The sequence below is a fragment of the Cyprinodon tularosa genome, unplaced genomic scaffold, assembly GCF_016077235.1.
Source record: "Cyprinodon tularosa strain WSP-4 unplaced genomic scaffold, ASM1607723v1 ctg7, whole genome shotgun sequence".
Lineage (NCBI taxonomy): Eukaryota > Metazoa > Chordata > Actinopteri > Cyprinodontiformes > Cyprinodontidae > Cyprinodon > Cyprinodon tularosa.
Genome location: NW_024039451.1, coordinates 416,900 through 443,025, shown reverse-complemented (window position 1 = coordinate 443,025; position 26,126 = coordinate 416,900). Strand labels below are relative to the sequence as shown.

General features: G+C 38.7%; 1 protein-coding gene across 5 annotated transcripts in view; it reads right to left on the bottom strand.

Moving 5' to 3' along the window:
- Positions 1-21,903, bottom strand: part of whrna (whirlin a) — a 249,633-nt gene extending 227,730 nt beyond the window's left edge. For 3 of the 5 annotated variants that reach the window (XM_038268325.1, XM_038268329.1, XM_038268326.1), the window contains exon 1: positions 20,471-21,903. In XM_038268325.1, the coding sequence (XP_038124253.1) occupies positions 20,471-21,214 (744 nt within the window). In that variant the 5' untranslated portion in view covers positions 21,215-21,903. The remainder of the gene's footprint in view (positions 1-20,470) is intronic. The other 2 variants (XM_038268328.1, XM_038268327.1) reach the window with 1 other exon arrangement.
- Positions 21,904-26,126: the final 4,223 nt, after the last annotated feature.

Sequence of the window (26,126 nt, the reverse complement as noted above, 5' to 3'; positions counted from 1 at the left end):
ACTGCTCCCCGGGCGTCGCACAATGGCAGCCCACTGCTCCCTAAGGGGGTGTGTGGGGGTTGCCCTGTACTTGTGACAGTGTAATGATAATAAAGCTGAAAACAAAACAAAAAAAAATCAGGCAGTCATGCAAAATATATTAATATTGATGCATGTAGTGATACTAATATGACCTGCCATGTGTCGGTTCAAAATGGATCCCAGATAATTGGGTCAACTATCCAGCTCTTGTGTTTTATTAAAACAAGTTGATCAATTTCTGCATTGAATGAAACTTGTCTGTAGTAAATTAATGAAATACAGTCCACTCACTTTTTAAAATCTATTAAAAAGTTTAATTGAAAGATTTTGTAAAGCATTGTAAATCCAGCAAATGTACTCAGTTGAGATCATAAAGGTGATCCCTGATAAAAATGAAGAAAAATTAAAAGGAAAGACGATAAAACCGCAATTAACAATGAGAAGTATATACCTAAGAGACTTTTTTTTTTTTTTTTACCGTTATTGACCTGTGAATATACTGAGCTATAAAACTACACAGATCTGAATTCAGTAAAGGTTAAGCAACAAGAAATCTGCAAAAGCTATTTTATTCTGTACAGAAATTTAAAAAATCTAGTATTTATCTTTTTAGCTGCAGGAAAATCTCTAATTTATGCAAGTGATGAGTTTTACAAAAAAAAAAACATGAGCTTAGAGCACATTTATAAAAAGGAATACTGTAATCAGTATTCAAATTTATTTATTTGTTTTAATCAAATAAACAAATAAATAAATAAAAAATGTACAAAACTACATAAATCTTCCAAACATCTTGCTGAAAAGCCATCAAAAGGTCTTTTGGATCAATCTCAAACACAGACCATTTCTGCAGCTTTACAAAAACCATCTCATGGAATATTCCTCCTCTCAGGTGAATCTTTGCCATAAATCACATCAAGACTTGCATCCTGGACATAAATTCAAGCCGACAAGATTATCTAGCAGATATAAAGGCGTCACAGGACAGAACATACCAAGAGATATAACCTTAGCAAAGTGGTTATCTAAAACCCTTAACTTTTGGTGATAAGATCAGAAATGTTGGAAAGAAAAACCCCAAACATAAATTTGTTTAGTTTCCTAAAGCAGAGGGCAAACTGGGCTTCTGTGTTTTCCTTTATATAGCAACTCTTCTCTCACACCGTTTGTTGGGCTCAAGGTTAAATCTTGCATTTGAGCTTTAAATGCTGAAGGATGGACAGAACAAACAAACTTTAAGAAGAAATCTAATTTCCTTTAAGCTTCTCCAAACTGGAATGATGAAAGCAAACTGTTTTAATGATTTTCACTTTTAATCAATTAAACATGCAGTGGGCTTAAACGTATAAATAGCAACAGGCGGATATTTACTGTGTCATTTATCTCTGTCCTGAAAAATTTTCTTAAATTGGTAAAAATGTTGCCAATTCTTACAATGGTTTATTCCCATTAATGATTACAAAAACTATGGGACTGTGTCACCATTTTTCTCCACTAATGGCTCTATGACAGCATCAGTATTGATGAATTCAAGAAAATAAACATGAAACCCAGTGTCTGGGTTCTGTCCTTTGTTTTGGTTTATTTTTAGTGTCTCTGTAATTTGGTGTCTTTGTATTTGTTTTCTGGCAGTGTTGTGTTTCTGTGTTATTCTCTGTTGACCCCTGTGCCAGTTTATTTCCCCCTTGGCTCCTTTCTAGCTGCTTCTCCCCATCCCGCTCCCAGTTAACAGATTACTTCACTCTGTCTTCCAGATATTATCCTCCTTTGCAGTTCATCAGTGCTGGTTTCTCTTCATTGTGTTTTCTTTCTGGCATCTCCTGTTTTTTTTTTTTTTTTGGTGTTCTGTGTTATGTTTTTGGACTTTTCTTCTGTTGTCTTTGGATTTTGATTAAATCCCATCTCTCCCTCCTCAACTCTGCATTTGGGTCCTCAACAAACTTTCACTTAACCTTGACACCCAGTTGATGTGGACACATCACAGCTTTTATTTGACTGGTGCCCTGAAGAAGAAATGGGTGGGTTTTAATACGAGTATTTATTTTTGGTGGGCATCGACAGCACAAAGATGTAGCCATTGATTTTAAAGAATATGATTGTGTCACTTGTATAAATAAATTAGATTTTTTTTTTAATAGTGTGCAATAAGAATAATTGTCTTGATGCCAAAAAGAGCCCAACAGATTTTACTTTCACAAATGGGGCAGTCCGGCTATCGCCATAGTGTTCCGCTTCAGTTATGCATATAAATAGCTTTATTATAATTATGCAGGGAGTATTACAGATTATATGGACACTGCAATGTAAGTAGAACAGGAAAGGAAAAAAGAGAAAAAGGAGAAAAGATGATAGAAAGAAGGGATAAAAGGAAGATAACGATAAAACTTTTCTAATTGCATCTTTCCTCTGTATCAGTCTCTTCAGGTTGACTTATCTGAAATCAGAATACATGGTCAATTGGAATTAAAATGTTTCATCTAAACATGTCAGTCAGAATATTTTAAACAGAATGTTTCCATCACACATTTTCGTCCGATCAGCGTGTTTTATTCCAATTACTTTTGTTCATATAAATGCGACAACCCATTTGGATTTTGTTTTTCGGTTCAATGTGATCGTGAACATTTGCGAATGTAGGCATAGTAAATAAGTGATTTTGGTACAATGCAAATTTAGTCAAAGAAAAAAAAAAACTAAATGATAGTAATTGTTGGATCTGAATCAATAAAATAAAATGGAAAATAACCAACATTCTTATTTATAATACTTCTAGTCAGTATTCATATCAACATTGTATAGATATGTTTGGTAATGGAAAGGTTATCCTTTGCTGAGGCCTTTAAGCTTTTCATTAAACATGTTCCAGTTCAGAAGCTTTATACAGAAAAATGTGGTACGGGAGCTTTATTCTGACTCATATTTTTCATGGTGTGAGTATTTGAACCTCTGTCTATAAATCTCACCCAGTCTAATTAGAAAAAGAACTTGTGCACTAAATTCTAAATGGATGCCTCGAAAGATTCAGAAAAGGTCAAGAGCTAATATGACACTCCTGCTCTTCATAAGTGTGAGTAAACATCTGGATAAGAGCCCTTATATCTTTCTCTTACTCTGATCTATAACACCCCTCAGAGTGCCGTCACATTGCTATGCATGACAGATAGGACACATATCGAAAAAGAAGATACGGGACGCTTTCAGGTTTGTCCTGCTGGGAAAGTTTTCAAAGCGTGTGCAGCTTGTCCATCATTTCCCTCTTTCTCCTGTCAGACTTTTAAATCGGTCAGAGTTATTTCTCCTGTTACACCCCCCACCCTCCCCCCTCGCCTCCACCACGGTGAGAGCAGTCAGCTTGACGAATGATTGAGTCTCCAGTTTGTCTACTTTATTTGACAGAATAATAAAATAAGTAGATACAGAGTGACTATATATATTTAAAACAATTATCTAGGTCAGTAGGAAAGTTTAAGATATCTTAACTGAAGAGGGTACCTTAAACTTTTACAGCTTTAGACAAGCAGTAGCCAAGCAGTAAGAAATATGTTAGGAAATGCATCCTAATCTATTTTAGTTGGTATTATTAAAAAACTAAAACTCCAATCAGATTAATGGTTTAAGCTTCTATTAGGCAAACATTGAGGTAACAGACATGTAAAATTATGGATGCACTGATGGGAAAAATTTGAGCCAATACTTCTTATATTCCTGCTTTGGCTCATAACTATGGAAGGCTGTTTCCGCCACTCTGGAAAAAAATAAAAAAATAATCTCACTATAATGAGATGCTAACTCACTATAGTGAGATGCTAACTCACTATAATGAGATGCTAACTCACTATAATGAGATGCTAACTCACTATAATGAGATGGTAACTCACTATAATGAGATGGTAACTCACTATAATGAGATGGTAACTCACTATAATGAGATGGTAACTCACTATAATGAGATGGTAACTCACTATAATGAGATGGTAACTCACTATAATGAGATATTATATTGAGATACTGAGATAGTATCTCAATATAATGAGATGCTAACTCACTATAATGAGATATTATATTGAGATACTGAGATAGTATCTCAATATAATGAGATGCTAACTCACTATAATGAGATAGTATCTCACTATAATGAGATACTAACACATTATAATGAGTTAGCATCTCATTATAATGAGATACTAACTCACTATAATGAGATACTAACTCACTATAATGAGATGCTAACTCACTATAATGAGATGCTAACTCAATATAATGAGATAGTATCTCAATATAATGAGATGCTAACTCACTATAATGAGATATTATATTGAGATACTGAGATAGTATCTCAATATAATGAGATGCTAACTCACTATAATGAGATAGTATCTCACTATAATGAGATACTAACACATTATAATGAGTTAGCATCTCATTATAATGAGATACTAACTCACTATAATGAGATACTAACTCACTATAATGAGATGCTAACTCAATATAATGAGATAGTATCTCAATATAATGAGATGGTAACTCACTATAATGAGATATTATATTGAGATACTGAGATAGTATCTCAATATAATGAGATACTAACAAATTATAATGAGATAGTATCTCAATATAATGAGATGCTAACTCACTATAATGAGATGCTAACTCACTATAATGAGATGCTAACTCAATATAATGAGATAGTATCTCAATATAATGAGATGCTAACTCACTATAATGAGATATTATATTGAGATACTGAGATAGTATCTCAATATAATGAGATGCTAACTCACTATAATGAGATAGTATCTCACTATAATGAGATACTAACACATTATAATGAGTTAGCATCTCATTATAATGAGATACTAACTCACTATAATGAGATACTAACTCACTATAATGAGATGCTAACTCAATATAATGAGATAGTATCTCAATATAATGAGATGGTAACTCACTATAATGAGATATTATATTGAGATACTGAGATAGTATCTCAATATAATGAGATACTAACAAATTATAATGAGATAGTATCTCAATATAATGAGATGCTAACTCACTATAATGAGATGCTAACTCACTATAATGAGATGCTAACTCAATATAATGAGATAGCATCTCATTATAATGAGATACTAACTCACTATAATGAGATGCTAACTCAATATAATGAGATAGTATCTCAATATAATGAGATGGTAACTCACTATAATGAGATATTATATTGAGATACTGAGATAGTATCTCAATATAATGAGATACTAACAAATTATAATGAGATAGTATCTCAATATAATGAGATGCTAACTCACTATAATGAGATGCTAACTCAATATAATGAGATGCTAACTCAATATAATGAGATAGTATCTCAATATAATGAGATAGTAACTCAATATAATGAGATAGTAACTCAATATAATGAGATAGTATCTCAATATAATGAGATAGTATCTCAATATAATGAGATAGTATCTCATTATATTGAGTTAGCATCTCATTATAATGAGATCTTTTTTTTTTTCTTTTTTTACAGAGTGTCGGAAACGGGCTTCCATACATAACAGATATTTACTGACATTTCCCTAAAATGTCAGTAAATATCAATTTTAGCTGAATGGTTTTTAGCTCAACCATTCAGCTAAAATTGTTGCATTGCTGCAGTTAGATGGCCCACACAAAACTACAATTTTCCAACTTAAGATACAGACATACTAAAACTGCAAAGGAAACAAATCTCTGTTTTTAAAAGTCAACCTAGTTTTACGCATGGTTTCAATGCCAATATTTTAAGATTTGACTAATAACAGTGTTAAAGCCAATATGTCATGCAACCCTGTTTTTCAAATTACTACTAACAAATAATTTAAGATATTTTTCTGCCCTATAAAATGAAGAATAATTTGCTAAAGTGTAGTTCTGTTTTTTTTTTTATCTAGCTAAAACCCTGAAGGCTGATCAATATTTTTGTGGAGGGGGGTAATTATTGGTTTTTGCCTCATTTATTGAGTTTTAGACCGGCTCAAGTTGTTGTGTTTTTGTGTGCGTTTTACAGCAGCTTACCTCAAAACGAGATGATCAGGGCTTTGTAAAATTAAAACAAATGAGTTTTTTTATAAAGCAATGACAAAACACTTTTCCCTTTCTTTTACTTTGCAAGTGCAGCTCAGATGAAACTTCGCATCATTCACCACCTTTACCTCGCTCAGCTTCGTTTCACTCCAGAGCCGCCCTCTACATAAAAATAATGAGGAAATCCTCCCTTGAGCTGTGAAATTTGAGTTTGGTGTGAATGTACATTAAGTGTTCTGCAGCCAAATTTGTGTTAAATATTAATGATAACTCATTGACCAAGAAGGAGAATCCTAAAATGTGATTAGTTTAAAATTTGACATATAAGCTAAAGCTTACAATTATGGCAGGGAGGACTTCTGATCAAGATTTAGATCTAATCAGCTGAGATAAATATAGAAAAGCATTGATCAGAGAAACTATAAACAGGGAACTAGAAATATAGATAAGTTTAAAAAGAATAGAGGTTAATGGGATTTTTCTACTCAGAACAAGATTGTTTTCTTTGGCTGCTTTCTTGCTGATTCATTACTTAGAGAAAAGGACTGACTTTAAATCTCTGCATCCTTGCTTCTCCACAAAGAATGAATCATTCACCTTGTTTTCTCTACACCCTAATCTTTTGATCAAGCTTAATCCGTTACCCTGGACTCACTGACTGATAGGAGTGGAGTTTCTCTCAGATTTAGTATCTGAATCTTCCAGCTAAATTCAGTCGTCTCTCTGTTTCTCTCATCTGTGGTTCCAGGCTTGGTCCCTGTTCCCTGAGCCAACATAAGGGTGGGATGCTACATCCAGCATCATTCCCCTCCGATTATCCACCAAGGGTCAAACAGGAAACACCCCCAATGGAGAACTCCTGTCTTGCCAGGGGCTCCTGACTTTTTTATTTTGCAGCCCTCAAACATCAATGGCTTCTGGCCAGAGATCCTTTTTGCAAACCAGCGACAATGCTACAAATAGTGTTGTGCCAATGCCATTTTTTTGCCCCGATACCAATACCTGGCTGTTCAGTATCGGCCAATACCAATATAATATCAATACCATCTGTTTGAAATTTATGTGTGTGTGCATATATGAATAACTGCATACTACTTGGATGTAAAATAATTGGCATCATGGCTTCGTCAAGCTGCTGCCTACCTTTGTGAAGCAGGAAAAAGACTAATACAAAGTGAATCTAGCAGAACTTGTTATTGCCTACCTGGAATGGTTGACAATATATATTTTGTGTATATTTTCATGAGGAATCTGTTGTGCCAACGCCATGAAATAAATATGAAGTGTAATAATAAAATGCATATTAAAAATAACTCGCTTTTAAAAATGATTCAATCATCTGAAAGCAAATGTAATTTAATTGAATATTTCATAATTCAATGGTACAATTTCAAATTTAATTAAACATGCATTTATTTCACGCTAAATTTATTAATGTCATGGTAAATTATTTTGCCCATTTTAACCCTCCAATAATTTTAATATGATTACTCTTAAAGTTAGAAAGCCAGAAAGAATCCAATCAGCCAAGATGGTTCCCCTGCCTTATGTTTTTGTTACAAATTAAAACTCCTTTGGATCCAGGCTTGGTCCCTTTGAAGTCATCTTAGTGGCCCGAGGTGCTACCATAAGTCAGGCCAGTATACTAGGAGATGTGGAGGAGGCCGTAAGAGGACAACAACCCAGCAGCAGGTCCGCCCTCTCCACCTTAGTTCAAGGAAGATCACTACCCTGCAAAATGACCTCCAGCAGGTAGCAACTGCGCATATATCTGCACAAACGGTTAGAAACTGATTCCATGAGGATGGTATGAGGGCCAGACGCCCACAGATGGGGGTCGTTATCACAGCCCAACATCGGGCAGGTGCTCTGCATTTGGCAGGGAACACGAGGATGGGCAAATTCGCCACTGGCGCCCTGGTGCTGTTAGCATAAGAAAGCAAGTTAATATTGATCACATGTATAAAACGTGAGAGAGTCTGGAGACACTGAGGAGAGTGATATGCTGCCAGCAACATCCTTCAACATGAAGGTGTGGGGTGGAATTATTTGAAGGGCCTCACAGCCCTCAATGGGCTCCCCAGAGGTAACATGACTGCCATTAGGTACCGAGATGAGATCTTCTGACCCCGTCAGACCATATGCTGGTACGGTTGGCTCTGGGTTCCTCCTAACGCAGGACAATGCTAGACCTCATGTAGGTGACACATGAAGTGTGTCGGCAGTTCTTGCAGAATGAAGGCATTGAAGCTATGGACTGGCCTGCCCATTCCCCAGACCTGATTTGGATTAAGGACATCTGGGACACCATGTCTCCATCCATCCACTAACGTCAGGTTGCACCGCAGACTGTCCAGGAGTTGGCAGATGCTTTAGTCCAGGTCTGGGAGGAGATCCCTCCTCCTAAGCAGCATACCCAGGAGTTATAGGGATGTCATACAGGCACATGAAGGCAACACACAATACAGAGCCTCATTATTCCCTGCTTTAAGGACAGGACATTAAAGTCAGATCAGTTTGTAGTCCATTTTTCCACTTTCATTTTTTTCTGCAACTCCAAATGCAGGCATCCATTGCTTAATAAATTCAATTCATGATTTTTGTGCCATGTCAGTACATTCAACTCTGCACAGAATAACAAGCTCAATGAGATTACTTTATTCATTCTGCTCTAGAGTGTGTTATTTTAGTGTTCCCTTTATTTTTTGAGGTGTCTATGTTATAAAATAGCATAAATTCTACAGAATAATTCAGATGACCATTAAAACAGATTTTCTCTCCTTTTTTGTTGTTTCTTTATGCAAGATTTGCTTATTTAATAAGGCTCTAAATAAGGTTAAATCGCATAAAGAATAAATGTCAAACTTTCCTATTGGGACTCACTGTAGAATGGGTGTATGGGCTCCATGTATCCTTGCAGATGGATTCTCTCTTCCTAGAGCGAACTTTGAACTGGTTTACCCAGCACCTTTTCATTAACTTCTACTCTGTTGTGTAACATAGACTGAGATGTGATTGGGACATAAATTGTTTTATCCTGAAGGAGAGACTCTTCTCTCTCTGACAGCCACAGGCTGTGTTTCTCTCTTGCTTTCTAATTTGATTGGTTTAAGACCTAAGGAGGGTGTAAGGAAGGAACAAAATGATACTAGAAGAAAGGAGACGGTGTAGCGGCAGATAATATAGTTACATGGAGGGATGCCTTTCCTCTTCATTTAGAACCACAGAAAATAAACAGCAGTCATTCTTTGAACCAAGCTGGCTTTATCACAGAGCAGCGAAAAGGCCCATAAAGAACAGCAGGTTTAAATATAGATGACTACCTAGGCAGTCTAAATTTACAGGGCCGACACCAGCTGTAAGGAGCTGCCGAGGACATTGACATGCAAAGGCTTGGCCGGGTGTCGGAGGAATATGGGAGCCGATCAGCTCGGAGCCGCTCTGCAGAGCGCTAATGGTGAGCGTGTTGATTAGATGGTAGGGGGAGCGAAAGAAATCCTGTTAGACTGCGAACTGATCCACAGCCCGGGGCTGGTTCTGTCGCCGTCACAGAAGGCCCGTCTGGTTTGACATGAAGGTGCAGACTTCCACTCGGTTCTTGCAGGGGAGGATTAGTGATTGTTAAAAACGTACTTTGCATCTTAATTCAATGTTGTTTTGGCACTTAGACTTCAGTCATCTCTACCTGTTAAAAAAAGGAAAATGTTTCTCATCTTCTCCTGCTACATCTAAGCAAGATTTAAGTGTGGGGAAAATTATGTCTTAAGTTTGTGATGATTAAAGTTTTTGATTAGTATTTTCTGCCTGAGAAAACATGCAAACTAACCATGACATCTTACATTAACTCCTCTGTTTTTTTTTTGTTTTGTTTTTTTTATCCATAATAGCCGTCTCCAGATTTCCAGAGTTAAAAAAACATATCCCTTTGGAATAGATTCTATAAAAATTATAAACGTTTAGCCAATGTTTGATTTTACTGCTCAACTGAGACAAATATTGTTGGGTTCAGAAAATGTAGGTTTTTGTAAAAGGAAGAACTGAAATACACAGTAAGGGATTTTTCATACGGCTTCTGCAGAAGGAGAGACAGTTGAACCCCAGACTCAAACACACCGTCTCACACTGGACCTCCTCCGCAGAGCGTTTTATTAACAGAACATGACACATGGTTACAAACAGAGTATTGTTCTGACAGAACAATTGATCAGTTCATAAAGACAGGATGTTCCACTAGAATGACAAGGCAGGATGGTCAGAAGACACAGTGGAGCATCCCCTTGCACAAATGTTTCATAAGCACACATTAATTTTATAATCATCATTGAATAAGCCTAACAAATATAATCAATTTAAAGGACTTCTAATAACTCCTTACTTAGCCTAAAATTCAAGTTTCTCACTTTAGGGATCTTTATGTTCAGTCCTTGAAAGTTACTCCCCGCAACGTCTAAATGCATCTTTTCTCTTAAAACACCTGAAGGAAATGAGTGTTAAAGCAGTGATGCACTGGTTACTAAGCCTTTTGTTCTCTCTCTCTTCTACTTAAACCATGACACCAGTAACAGGAAGACCATTTTTTAGCAAAACAACCCTTTCAGAGGAAACTAAGCTGTTGAAGACACATTTAAGGGTCAGATACCAGTTCTAAAAGCAAACTACACTCTTCTCTGTTGTGAATCTTTACCTGAAGAGTTGGCCATTTCCACAAACCCTTAAAAGAGCTCAGAAGTTTGGGCGAAGTTCATCTCAAGGTGACGAGAACATATAAGACAGATTGCTGTCAGAACTGGATTCATCTGGAGCTCCAAGACAGCAGCTTATTCAGAGGTGACATTTCATCCGTCAAATGTCCCGGCAGCGAACATTCACCAAAATCTCTCTACAAACCGGCCGGATCTGCTTTAATACACAAGCCGGGAGTCTAATCAGTTAGGAGGATTTCCGGGAGAAAACGAGGCAGTGCATCAAAGCTTATTTTAATGCCTCATTTAAGACGTTTTCAGTCAGTTCACTGTCAGAGAAGCAAAGATTCCCTTAAACATATTCTGTCACATTACAACTGCAAAGGTCAACATACTTTATGGGAGGGGGGGGTGTGACAGAGACACACAGCAGCAAATCATGAACTAGAGACAGTTTCTGTGAATTAAAAATATATATAGAAAAAAAAATGTAATCTGAAGTGATAATGTGCAAATTAACCAGAGTATAAAAGCAACAACCAGAATTAGCCGGAAGGCCCGTTGGACACTGGAGGAGATGTAGATCCAAAGCTCAGGTGGGAGAATCTGCTTATAGGACAAGTATTGACGACCTGCTCTACAAACCTGACCTTTATGGCAAAGTAGCCAAAAGAAACAATAATACAATAATTATTGCATTGTTAGTACAATTATTTGGGCATCAAATGCCAAAGTTGGGGTCATTGATCAACTACTACAGAACTTAAAACTATTAACATTGAAGTTAAAGCTTAGGCTAACCCTTTATTTGATATATGAAATATACTGTTTGTACCTGCAATATATAATGAAAAATAAAGCATCTTCCTTGTTCTTTTGAAAGTTTGCATCCACCTGCAAAAGGTGGATGCAAAGGAAGCTGGACCGCTTAAAATGCTCTACACTGCAAAAGCTGCAAGACCCCCCACTCCTAGTGCCATAATCATACCGGTGGACCTCTAGGTGCTCCATGATACCATTTCCCATATAATTTGCAGGTAAAACCAGACACCCTGATGCTTAAAATTGAACCTAGAGGTTTTTGCTCTAACTCAGCAAAAGATACCTGAAAAAAGCTACAACTTCAAAAATATATAAAAAAAAAAAAAAGGTTTAAAAACCTGGCGCCAAAACACCACATCACATAGAAAACTCCAAAGACTTTGCGAACAAAGTCAAACATTTAAAGATGGCGCCAGGAGAAACACTGGTGTCTTTTTGATGTTAATTCTATTTTCATGTGCATACCTAACTTAGGCCCCGTCCACACGAAGACGAACCCTGGCCTAAACGCACAAATTTTTAAGCAAACCAGCCTCTCATCCATACGAAGCCGGCGTTTCGGGGGTCTGTAAACGATCTTTTTTTTATTCAGCCTTCAGAGTGGGAAGATTTCGAAACGCCGTTTTTGCGTTTCCATCTTTACGCTCTAACCGCATTTTTTTTTTTTTTACACGCATGCGTCATAGCGTTGCCTCTAAACACGCATGCGCGACACAGTATCACAACAACGGCGCCGTTGCTGCTAATGCTACTCACCCTGCTGTTGGGCTTACAACAGAATCTTCTCTTTCTGGAATATCTCCAGGAAGAACAGAGCAATATCGACGACATAGTTCAACACCTGAATTTGACTTAACCACGAAAATGGACCCGCAGGGCAACCATGTATAAATATTAGTGCGCATGCCCAACATTTCGTCGCTTATTTTTGCTTTGGCACCACAGCGCCACTTACAGGCCTGGCATACATTTTGCAGCGTTTTCATGCATTCGTGTGGACGCTCACATTTATTTTACGTCTCCATCTTTACGACAAACGTTTTGGAAAATATCAGCGTTTCGTGTTCGTTTTGACTTCGTGTGGACGGGGCCTTAAACAACCCCCATTCCAAAGGGGCAGAGCCATTCGTCCCGTTCAATTTGCGTGTTTTCTAAGCCAAAGCAAGGCTTTGTTTGGTCCACCCTATAAAGCCTCAAACTCAATGCCATTTCTGAAAGTTTTAAATGAAAAAGCTTCCTAGGTGGGAGGCGGTATGTTTTCAAACTTGGAAATAACGTCCAGTGGATTGTTTTTTTAACCTTTTTTTGAATGGCTATGACCTGGATGACTTAGAATCTTCACCAGCAACTATAAAAAATAAAAGCGCATCTCTTGTTGAATTTAAAAGCACCCATTTATTTTAAACAAAATAAAAATCAGAGTGCATAATATTGCTCATATTTTCATATAAGACAAAATCTTTTTACCAATGTCTTGTAGAGCTAAGTGATGCCAAGAGGCTCTGCCTCAAGGCTCTGCATCTAGGCTAATGCTAGTGAACGCAGCTTTATGCGTAGCGCCCTCCTACTGGTTACAAGGTAAAATGGTGAGCGTTATTTTAAGAAGTTTGAATGAACCTGTAAAGAACATGCAGTGGTTCTCTGGTTTAATCATGTGATGAAAAAAACATAACAGATCTAGGAATCTCTATCAACCACTTTTCACCTTTTGTGAAAATAAAACGAGAAGCCATTTTGCGATTTCGCCAAAACAGGATAAAATCTTCTTTATCAGCCAAATCTTGGTCTAAATTTGAGCACTATGCAGACTAACTGTTAAGAGACTTTATGAGAACACGGCTCAGCTGTAGCAGCAAACATTCAAATAAAACGTGTCTGCTTGCTGAATGAAATTAATTCATGGGTTGGAAAATGACACCTGATTAAACATACAATTAAAGCACTGTTAAATGTCCCAAATAACTGAGATGCAGTGATGCTTGAAGAATTCTGATGTTGGACAATATTAACATCCGAGGTCATTTAAACCAGATATTTAATTCAGCATAAAAGCATTTCCTCTGTGGCACTAAAATTATAAATTCTTCCTGTTGTATCTCAGTTAGGATGACAATAATTGTCTTCATTTGCTCAATGACAAAATAACATGAACATTTTCAATTACTTTCCTTAGTCAAAGTTTTATGTTCACTAAACTAAGATTTTAAATAATTTGAAAAAGCCCAGTTGCTCATATTTAATGATGCATCAGTTTTGACTCCAACTGAACATAAAATAATTTATTTAATGTGTATTCTAGTGATGGATGCATTTACAGACTAGAAATAGTAAAAATTCTTATTTTAATGGAAGGAGGCAACCTATGATTTTTCAGGATTTAACCTGGTTATCAACAAAAAAAAAATGCATATACTAGAAAAAGATATTTTTCATCATCTCTAAACAAAATCATCATCATAAATAATGTATCTTAGAGAAAATGCCTGATTTTATTAATCCCCTCATGACTATTTGTAAACATTTGACACCTTAGAGGTCAATGAAGACCCGTGACCAACGTTCATCATCTGGGAAGAGATAGGAAACAAAAATGAAACACTAGAAAACTACTGAGAGCGATAAAAGACAGGCAGGATTAGGAAATGATATTTCAGTCTCTCACAAAACACTTCATCTCACATAATCCCAGTTTCTCTTTTATTGCCTCATTTAGTGCTCATTAATCTAATAGAAAAGCTCATTTCAAAGTGTGCAGCGCTGTCAAAGTCTCTGGAGATTTAACTGTTAGCTGAATTATTGGGCAGGCGTTACACCCCTTTTGTTTTATAATGTTCAGGTCATCGATTTTTAATGCTGATCTATGGAGCTTTGCACAAGTTTTAATACTCAAACTTTCTAATAACCCAAAACTTCTGGGTATTTTTTATGATGGACCGAAACAATGCAGAGCATCAAAAGAGAAAAAAAAAAAAAAACAGTATTGAGTGAAGCTCATCAGCTAAAAAGGATTTTTTTTTAGAGATTATTGAACAAAAATTGCAAAAATAAAGCAAAAACAGGAAAGAGTTCTGGGGAAATGACACAGAATCCTGTTTAAAGTTTGCTTTAAACCATGTAGACAACCCAGCAATCCGGTAAATGATCCCCAGCAGGTACCCCACACTGCAAGTCAGAGTGAACAAAACATCCCAATGTTAAAGCATAGTGGTGGCTGCATTATACTATATATTTCTCAAGCAGGGATGCTGAGGTTAGTAATCATATGGGGAACTCAATTTCTAAATTCTATCTAGGTTTCCTAAATGGAAAATAAAAATCGGAGTGGGTTTTTCATTTTTACAAGAACAGACACAGAATACAGTCAAACCTGTGTCCTACTCTTTACATATGTCTAAAGAGGGTCAGCTAATGTGAAGCTACCCATCTGCACAGTCATGTTCTCTCAAAATGCATAAAATCATAAGCTCCCTATCGAAGGATAGCCCTCACATTCCAGACTTCTAAGTAGGGGTGTGAATAATAATCGTTTTGTATCGATGCATCGATCCAACAGCCAATGATCCGATGTATCGACACGTCCGCAAGAGAATCGATTTATTTTTTCCTCCGGTCTATTTTTATCCATTTGCTCCTGGGCGTAATTCTCCCTCCCGTGCTGCGGTGGCGCTAAACCTATTTTGCCCTCCTACCTTGCTTCCTGGTTATACTCTTACAGCAGTGTGTTGCAGTGAGCTTGATGCAGACATTTTTAAATTATGCTCAATATTGAAGCGTGGTCTGTGCTACACGCTGTGGGTCTAGATACGGCCGAGGCGGCGAGGAAGTGGGGGCGAGTTTAGTCCGACGACGGAGGGACATGAGGGCCATAAAGAGCGGAGATCCAGGTGGAAAAAGGGTCCCAGCGTTCTCGCACACCTCGCTCTTCTAGCGGGTCAAACTTCACGAGTTGTTTTCCGCAATTTCGGTCATAAAAACCAAACAAGTCGGCCTCCTGTCAGCGGCACCATCTGCGGTCAGCTACAATTTGGGAGAGGTGCAGCGGAGCGTCAGTGGAGGGGGCGGGGACGTCTGGGGCCAAGGTATTGCATTGCACTCATTGCACTGATTTTCTGCAGTATTTTTGCAGTATTCTTTGATGCAACTTTTCTACTTCTGTCATTTGCTGTTGTTTCTAAAAAAAAAAATGCATAACGATATTACAGCTTTCATTGATTTATTTCAAACTTGAAACTTTGTTTAGCCTGTAAGGTGTAAAAAAAAATAATAAAAAAAATGAATCGATTAATCGAATCGAATCGTGGTGTATTCTTGAGTATCGAAAATAATCGAATCGTTGGATCAGGAAATCGATACTGAATCGAATCGCCATTATGGATGTGATTTACACCCCTACTTCTAAGTGTGGCATGCTGACCTTGCAAGAGAGGATCTGGTCCAAGTCGCACACTTTTATGGACAACAAGCTGATTTATTCCCCACCTATAAAAACAGATGTAACCCATCTAACAGCCCTGACCCAAATCTAACAGTTGATGCACAGATGGCCTATTAAAAGTTTTCTCATTCACATTTTTTACAACAGAATTTTAATATTCTGGACACAAAGTATCTACATTTATAGGTAAAGCTGCAGTCAGCTTTGGATTTGGCAGATTGGTAAAGGAATATTTAAAGGAACATTTTCCTTTTTTTTCTTTAATCTGGATTAGTTTACAACAGCTCTGTTATAAAATCTATTAAAACAGATTGGTGATATTAGGATAAGATTATCCTTCCTCAGAAAAGTTCCTTTAAAGGTCCCATATTATGAAAAATATGGTGATCTGCTGATCTGTTTTTAGTATTATTATTATTATTTCTTTTGTGTCTTGAGGAAACATGCTGGGAATTGGTGAAGTAAAATTTATTTTGCTTGCAAAAAGTGAATAACTGGCTTTATTTTGGTCTAAAGGTGAGGAAAACAGGGAATTAGCCCTTTTCTGATCATCAATTAAATGTGTTTATCAGTGTCTTTTTCTGTCAGGGACATGAACACTAAAAATATGAGTTTTAATACGGAGAGGAATGAGAAAACATCCTTTAACCCAGAAATGCACATATTTAGCAATACAGTTAAAATAGACTACACACTTTATTGTCCTCAAACCTATACAGAGAAATTGAAGACTTCCGGATCCCTGAAATGGTTTGTAATCATTTCATTGTCCTCTTCATAAAATCCAGTGATAGAGGTGCAGAATGAAGTAGGACAACTGTTTTTAATATTCTTTTTTGTTTCTGCATTTTTTATTTTATTTATTTTTTCCTACTTGCTTTGATTCTGTTTTATCTTCCCGTATTTTAATCATGTAAAGCACTTTGCATTGTCTTATAAATTTGCCTTGCCTTGCCTAGGACAAAGATACACCAGATTTGTTTACAAATAATTACAATTCTTATATTCTTAAAGTAAAGCTAGAATAAATGTTCCTATTTTCAAAAGAAATCAAGTTTACTTCCCATTAGTTACGCTTTACAGGTACAAATGTATGCTTTAGCCATTTGGTTATGACCACAGTGGCTTTGCATTACCAGCTCCATTACATTAAACACATTCTTCTTGCTCCTGAGTCTCACTTTCAGTCAACTAGTAGAAAAAGACAACCTCCGTCCATTCAAACCTGCACACAAACACGCGCCTCTATGGTTACCAACTGCTCTCAGGGTGTCCGGTTCCCGTGGAGCTTCCTAGAAGAACTGATCTAAAGTTTACCCTGCTGTGGAGCCTCTGCACTGATGGTGTGAGCTAAAAACACACAGTTAGGGCCCTACAATGTATAGGAGCTTGTTATCTCCCAGAGGGGTCATGTACACGAGCTTTGAGCGTGCAACACTTAAGAGAGCCACTAAACAGCCTGGTTGCCTTGACGCTGACACGCAGTGGACCAATAAATGAACCTCAGAGCTCCTTCAGTAAGTGATGTGACCGAGCCACCTCTGTGCACCAACTCACAAACCAGAGCGCCATCCTTTTTTAGAATGACTTTTTATAGGCTGTTCAAGCTCTGGCTGCTAAACACTGTACTCATAGCATCACGTAGCTTACCCTTATTAAGACCTTTAAATTCAGTGATTTCAGTCATAAAAATGAAACTATCACAACAAGACATTTCTGCTACATTCATGAGTTTTTAGAAAGCGGAGCTGAGATCTGGTGATGAAGTAACAACAGAGGGGAGGGAGCTCTGGTTCTAGGCCAGAACATTAGTGGGATTTGCTCCTTTCTTACCATTAGTAGTAAAAACAGTTTACATGCATAAAATCTCAATCATTTAGAATCAAACACCACAGGAAGACTTTCACACATAGATGTTCAATGCTACGTGTTCATAGGTTGTTCATTGAAAACCAAACCTTTGAGTAAGAGTAGTTTCACTCCCCCATTTCAGCCCAGCTTGACTGTTCCCAGATTAAAGCTTTGATTCCAAACACACATTTATAGCTGCCTGGTAGGATGCAGGGTGAGACGTAGCACCTCTTTTCTAGGGGTGATTCAATACAACTTATTCCATTTCTGATACAATACCGATATTGCAGCTTTTGAGAAGCGACGGATACTGATACTGATGCTATAGAGCAGCGGTCCCCAACCTTTTTTGCACCAGGGACCGCTATATTTCACACAATATTTTCACGGACCGGCCGGGGGGGGGCCGGTGGGGGAAATACGATCAAGTAAAAATGATACGACTGGCATAAAATCACATACAAACAGCATAAAAATAAAACAACAAGTCGGTCCCATCTAGGCGTAATCGGAGAAAATGACAGACAAAGTGTGCTCCTGATGTCCAGTCTGCTCCGTAGCTTTGTTTTGGTCGCTTTAACCGCAGAAAATGCCGCTTCACAAAGATAGGATGAGTGTTGAACTGAATTAACCTGTGTCAAGAGGCCCAGATGCACCAACTGACGTAATTGGGAGAGAATACCGCAATTTTTATATTTATCAAAATAAAACATCACTCAGACTCTGATCGTCGATAAATTATATATATATATATATATTTTTTTTTTTTCTGTGCGGCCCGGTACCAAATGACCAACGGACCGGTACTGGTCCGCGGCCCTGTGGTTGGGGACCGCTGCTATAGAATACCAGAATGAATAATATATATTATTATTACTTATTTTGTGGTGTGGAATGTTAAAAAAGGTTTGATTAATTGATATTAATAACCAACTGGATACATAAACTTTAAATATAATTGTAGATTTTCAATCAATAAGCTTATATGGGAGATTCTATTCTGAAATCTATTTTTTAGCTGATATTATACTACCTTTCAATATCACCTCAGGACATCCCAACTTTAAGTAAACTTAGCCCAGTTATCCAGCTTTTCCAAGGGAGCCATAGTTCCCCTCACTATCCTCCACGTCAGTAGAGGTTGTATGGCAATCAACAAGTGCCAAATGTTTGCTATTTTCCTACTCAGCTGGAAAAACAAACTAGAAAAAGTCACAGTTTAATAAGTCAGGACACTGCTGAAGCCTCAGAAAATGCCACCAGAACGCAAGTGCCACTTTAAATGTCACGTTCTGAAAGGTGAATGATAAAAACTTTTACGTTTATTCAGGCAGTGAACTTTCGTGGCATGAAGTTGCACAATTAATGTCTGTTTATGAGCAGCAGAAAAAAAGTCAATGAGCAGGAACAGTCCAACAACTAACATACTTTACAACCAATTCTTAACAGTTGTTTACTGGCATCTATTTTTACACACCTACTCTGCAGCACAGTATTAGATAACCTTGTAAAAACGACAACATTTGGAAATATTTCACTGACAATAATCTGGTACATCCTTGTTCCTCTCTGTTAATCTGTGCTTCATACACTCTTGGATCTTTAACCTTGTCAGTACTGAAACCAGTGTGAGAATCTGCTTTAGACTCTGTCCAACTCACTTAATAATATTGTATAAAAACACGACCTCATAGAACTTTAACTATATCAGCTAACAATTACTGCACATTAATATTGCACAGACCGACATCTCAGAGACAATATATTTACATATTGTGCAGTATTACTCTACAGTCTTAGAACCCACCAATCTTTCCTTTTTGCAGATCATAAATTCTACGAATTGATGCCTTAATTCCGATCCATTACCTTGACACTTAATCCTGACGTCTTCTAAAAATATTGGTGAGGTGGTTCACAAAAAAAAAAAAAAATGGCCATCTGATATTTACTGCACAGGTGCAAGAGATGAAAAGCCACTTTTAATTAGCACATGTTTCTTTTTAACATAAAATACAGCATTTTTTGTGGGTTTTCTGCCAGCACTAATAATTATGACCCAACAGAGAGAAAATACATATATTTAGTAATAAGTGAATCCTATTCTACTAAACACTAATATGAATTACATCCGTCTCTTTTCATTTGGCTAATCTCAGCTGAATTAGTGGGCTTATTCTACTCTCCCATGGGTCTTTACTTACTGCTATATTTGCCTTGGATGGTTTCTGTGCGTTTGGATACGCAGAAAAAACAAAGAAAGAAATATTTTTCCTCAGAAGTGATCAGTCAAAAATACAACAGCTCTTAATAATGTAAAACCAAACTAGAAAAGTCAAAGTTCATCAAGCAACCTTTCCAAAATGCATGAAATAAAGTAAATAAAATCCCTTTTGATAGTTTCAGTCTTTTTAAAACGGTAAACGATATTGTATAGGCTAATGTTATCAGCTGATTATAATGCAAAACTGATTAAAATAAACAAAACAATGTTATAGTTTGGTGTAAAATCGGATACGATGTGTTTTTAAACAAAATTTAGAGTATATCTGACTTTTTTGTGAGGCTGTAAAAGCAGGAAAACGTCCCTTACCTTCACCGCTTCGGCGTGGGTGACTTTATCAAAGACTTTATCGTTAACTTTCATAATCTGATCGCCGATCCGGAGCCCCTGTTTCTCCGCCAGGCTCCCGGGCTCCACCAGGGACACGTAGATCCCCACTCCATGCTCCGATCCGCCGCGGATGCTGAAGCCCAGGCCCTCGTTGCTCTTGTGCCGCTTCATGGTGACCTGGCGCAGCTCCCCGGGCGGCTCATGGATGAAGTTCCTGCCGAGCAGAGGCACCAGCGGAGCTGTCCCCTCGCTGCTGGTGCTGAAGCTGTCCGGGGAGCCCCGCAGCGCGACCTGCAACTCCGGGGGTTTGTTCGGCGACAGGTTCCCAGAGGGCGTCGGACTGGCGCTGGGGAAGTCTCCCGATGGGGGGTCGGCGTGGCCGTTGTTTGCAACTAAATCCGACTTTAAGTAAAGCCCCTCCGAGGTGTACTGCTCGAACAGGAGCTGGTCCGAGCGGGGGATGACCAGCCGCAGCATGGGGAGCAGCTGCCGTTTGCTGGGCGCGTTGAGGATCACGTTGAGGGTTTGCACCAAGTCGTAAACGTTGCGCTTGGTGTGGTAAACGTTGAGGCAGTGGATGAACTGCTCCCTCTCGAAGTCGCTGAGCAGGAGGTTGAGCGCGTTGTGCAGCTTCCGCACGTTGGCCGACAGCGTGCGGGCGCTGGAAGCCACCGAGTTGGCCGAGGAGCTGAGCGACATGCGCTCCAGGTCGGTGCTGCTCATCCTGGCGGCTGGACCGGGACACGGCGCCACAGCGGGTTCTGGACAGGGGGGGTTAGAGGGCAGGCATTCCGGGATGGAGCCGATGGATAGGACCGGTTCGAGGCATCAGGAGCGCCGGAGTGGATCAACGATCCGCATAATGTCCAGTCCGGCCAGGGATAGAACGATAAAAGTTGTTCCAAACTATTTCACTATCTGAAAATATTCCAAAGCCAACATATCCTAGAAGTTTAAGTTTAAAAAGGGGAATGGTGCGCAAACGGCGGTGGGAAGAGCTGGGGAGCTTAATGCGCCACGTAAGGCTCTCAGTGTCATTAGCTGCTGTTTTTTTTTTCCAGGAGGTCAGGTGGACACCGAGCCGCCCCTTCTCTGGTGTCTCTCTCCGACAAAAGCTCCAGAAAAAAAAAAAAAAAGACAAACAAACCCTTCAACCGTAGCTAAATTACATCTATTCCTACAAATTGAACAACAAAAAATATCAATTTCTTTACTCCAGAAAGAAAAAAAAAACTTATTCCCCTCTCAGGCAGTTATCCCTATAAGATCCAGCTCTAATACCCCACAGCTGCTGAGGATATAAATTCCACGCGTGTAAAGTGCACCGCGTCAGTTTGTTGCTCTCCGCGTGGAGAGACGCGGCCCCACGTAGCAGCTCCACGGACTTTACTACAGCGACTGAAGAAGCGGTTATTGCCGTCATTTGTGCGGAAATGACGCAACCGGACCCAGCCAATAGAGCTCTAGTAAATGATGGAGCGTGTCTGCAGCTCCGACAGCAAACAACTCACAGCTGACTTCAAAATAAAACATTAGAAGGTTTCTAAGCCAGGATTTTAACACCTACTTCACTATTTTTATAGCTTACAAATAAATATAGTTTAAACTTCTCTACATTTTCGAACAAAAGGGGTGAACTTCTACATTATTGTAATTTTAAACTACAACATAGAAGAGCTTAAATTAAATTAAGTTTAAGTCTCATTCTAAGTTGAATGTTTGAATAAAAGAAAAAAACTATGAACCAAAAACGTTGAATATGGAGAAAACCCCAGAATAAATGCAATGAGTCTAACAGATGAAAGAACATAACATTAGTTAAAATGCAACTAATTTAAAGCCTGATCAACAAAAATCATCACATCAGTTGTTTAATTGAAAGGGCTTCCTAGATGGATAGAAAATGAATTAAAGTTTGGGAAACAAAGCACATTTAACTGTTTTGAAAAATCATCACATTTTTAACTTTTTAGAAATGTTTTTCCTCCAGTCAGCTCTAGTGCAAAGTTTAGGTTATTTTTTGAATAGAATAAATAAAGCCCAACAGGAATTATTTAAAAAATAGAATATCTGAAAAAGTTTTGATATATCAATATATGTTATATATTATACCATTATTCAACTTCTTTTAGATGTACCTTCAAAAACTCATTCCTTTGTTTTGATCATACATAACCAAACAGTTTGGCCCATAATGGTTGTTTCCAAGACATTTTAGTAAACATGTAAAACGTTCATACTGAAACACAGTGGCAGTGTTTGATTTCAACAGCTGCGTCCTCCAAGGACCCAGCCTACCTGGATTGGGTCTTTCCCAGACTGTGAAATTAAGGAGGCCGGAAGAGTTTTCCCTATGGATTCAAACTGGTCTAGCCTTCTCCGGCTTTCACCCGAGATTTGTAAATATACCGACAACATGTCAGGGCTCCTGTCTGTGTGTTTGTTTTTGTGTTTGTCCCCCTTCTACCAACAGGAGGCGCCTGGTTCCGGTTCGCCTCCTCACACACCTGCTGACGGTTACCTCATTTACGGAGTGCTCTTAAGCTAATGATTGCCACTACCTCGACGCCAGAGTGTTTGCCAGTTTTTGGTACTCTAGCCAAGCTGAGTTTTCACTGAGTAAGACTGAGTTCTTACTTTGATTTTTGTCTTTGCCTCTCCGCAGGAAGTCATCCTGCAAACTGGACCTTTTCGGACCTCCTCTCCCATGAGGGATCAACTGAGTCTAAACTGAGCCAGTGAATCAAACATGAGGTTTGGATCCAGTCTCCTTTGAGGACGTTAAAATTACTCTCTGAGCAAGGGAATCATCTTCACTACGACCCGTTCAGGAAATCTGAGTGGCACTCAGCGTCTCGGTTCCCCTACACCGTCCGAGTTCTGGGTAAACCCTGTTCCGCCCTCCACCGAGTCAGACAAACTCTGGAAAACCAACACAGATTGGAGTCAAAAATCCTTCACTTCTCTGGAAACGTGAGTGAACAACCAGATCCTCTGCTTCAAATCAACGAATGAAATTTCCCACTGAGCCTGAACTAATAGTCTGTCTCCCCCTCATCTTCCAGTTCCGGCCGAGCAGAGTTAAGAGGAACTCTGCACCGAGCTTAACATCTTCAATAAAATCCGTCAAACTTTTCATCCGTGTCTCTCTGTTTGGACTTCTGCATTTTGGGTCAGACCTTTAATTAAATCATGACACAACAAAATCATACAAATCATCAATGGAAATTAAGTTTATTACTAGTGGAGGCCCGGATTTGGAGTCACACACAAAAAAGTGGAAATAAATCTCAGGCTGATCCAACTTTGATGTAATGTAATATGACCTACCTACAATGCCTGGTCATGCTCCTGATGAGGTGGCAGATGGTATCCTGAGGAAACTCCTCCCAGACCTGGGGTGTGTTTGATTTCAGCCGCTGCATCCTCCAAGGACTCGGTCTACCTGGACCAGGTCCTTAGAGATGCATGAAAATAAGGAGGCTGGAAGAATTCTGGTTATGGATTCAAGCAGGTCCAGCCTTCTCAAGCTTCCACCTCTGTACGCTCCGTTGCCTAGCAACCGTGACAGTTGACACACAAAGCAGGCAAAGAATAGATGTTGAACTTCTTAGTACTGTTCTGGATTCTAATTATATTGTCGAGGAGCTCCATAAGCAGTACCATTGTTGCTAATATCAGATTTATAGTCCCCACACTGCTCAGACGTCTGAATGTCAGCCAAATCCATTAAGGAGGATGTTCCTGGGCCTCTCCTTCAAATCTGCTGAAAGCAAGGCTGCATTTTTCGGCCGTGTACGAAGGAGTCTTCCAAACCGCACAGGCCACGGCGCTAATGTGCATCAGTTTTCTGCAAAGAAACTGAAAACTGAGCTCAGGTGCTCCAGAAATGTCCTTGATTCCGTTGTCCATTCTTTGCTACAACTTGATTGGAGGCAACCTGTGGTAAATTCAGTTGTTTGAACCTGATGGGAAATGGAACTCATCCATAAAATGTCTCACAGCTGACAGTGATGTTACAGCCCAAGGCGTTTCCTTTGGGCTGCTGTGTGTTTCAGAGCACCGGGTAAATTGGTGTTGATTAGAAGTGGAGGCAGCTGGACAGTGTCTCCACTGGAGATGATAGGATTGCCCTCTTACCCAGAGTTCCTCTCTCTTCATCTGTCCTTTCCTCTAACAGCCATGTTTTTTTCCCCCCTTCTTTGCTTGGGGATAATAAACCTATTCCTTATATTCCCTATATTTATGTTCTTTAAGTCAGACTATGGTATATCTTTTTGAATATGAAAATAGAATTGTTTATTAGGAACTGAGTGGAGAGGTTTTAATCTTTGTTCATAATTAAGCAGAATTAAGATCCATCTTTGAAGAAAGGTTTATGGGATATGGATCAGCTGCTCATGGATAACACTAAAAGACTGCAGTAAAGCATATTTTCCCACCTCAATATGATTTCTCTTTATATATTTGGACATTACTGTATAACTAACAAGAAATAGGGTACAGCAGTAGTGGTGGTTGGGTTAAGCAAAAAAACTCATTCCTTAACACGGCTGTCATGGCTTTGAGCCCAGGCTCGCTGACCTTTGCTGCATGTCTTCCCCTTAACTCTCTATGCCCCATTTCCTGTCTGCTCACTTTCAAAAACTTGAAGGCAACAAGAGCCTTAACACTAAGAAGAAATAAACTCAGACTAAAATGCTTGAGGAAAATAAGACAGGATGGAAAGCATTCTTATTAAAACCAATCAGCTTAATAAGTGGATTTCTTGGAAAGAACAAAAAGAGAAAAAAGAATAATAAAAAACAGATTTTGGTGAAAAGATGAAGCCTCTAACAGGATTATGGTGCCATCTTTAATGAAGTTTTTTGGGTTTTTTTTGTTTTTTACAGCACTAGTGGCTTATTTTGTTGACAGTAGGCCGACAGGAAAGGGGGTATGAGAGAGGGGGAGAGACATGCGGCAAAGGGCAACATCAAGGACTAAAGGGCTGATTATACAGTGTGTCAACAAGTAGTCCTGATTTGACTAATCACATGCCTCCTGTCTGCAGTGCTGTCTGCGCAGTCACCTACAATTTTGGAGAGGAGTAGCAGAGTGTCTGCGGAGGCGCGGAGACACATTTACGGTCACTGCAACACACACGCAGACGACCTGGTTTCTGAGTATAAATCAGCTTTAAAGGAATAGTACACCCAAAACATGATTAGCCTTCATTTTCTACTCACCCCCATGCTGAACAACACTCTGGAGTACTTTTTTGATATCTCAAATGCATCTGGAGATCTGGGAGGCTTCTTGCTGTCTGCTGACATTCAAATAATGGAGGTGCCCAGCGCCCGAGACAGAAAGGTCCATAAAAGTCCACAAAAAAACATTTCAATATTCCTCCATACTGCTCGTCCAATGTATTCCAAGTGTCCTGAGTGGGTAGCATCCAGAATTTACTCGAAACGAAGTCATTTAGAATGTTTTTAGAGCATAAACAGTAGTGTATAGGATTTCCTAAAAGCGCGTTCACGACGCTACGGAAACCGCGGCAGACCAACCCAGACGAAAGTGCGCATTCAGCTCAGCAAAGAACTCATGATCTTCCTCAACACTGAAGTCCTCAGACATTTTTCTTTCGTTGTTT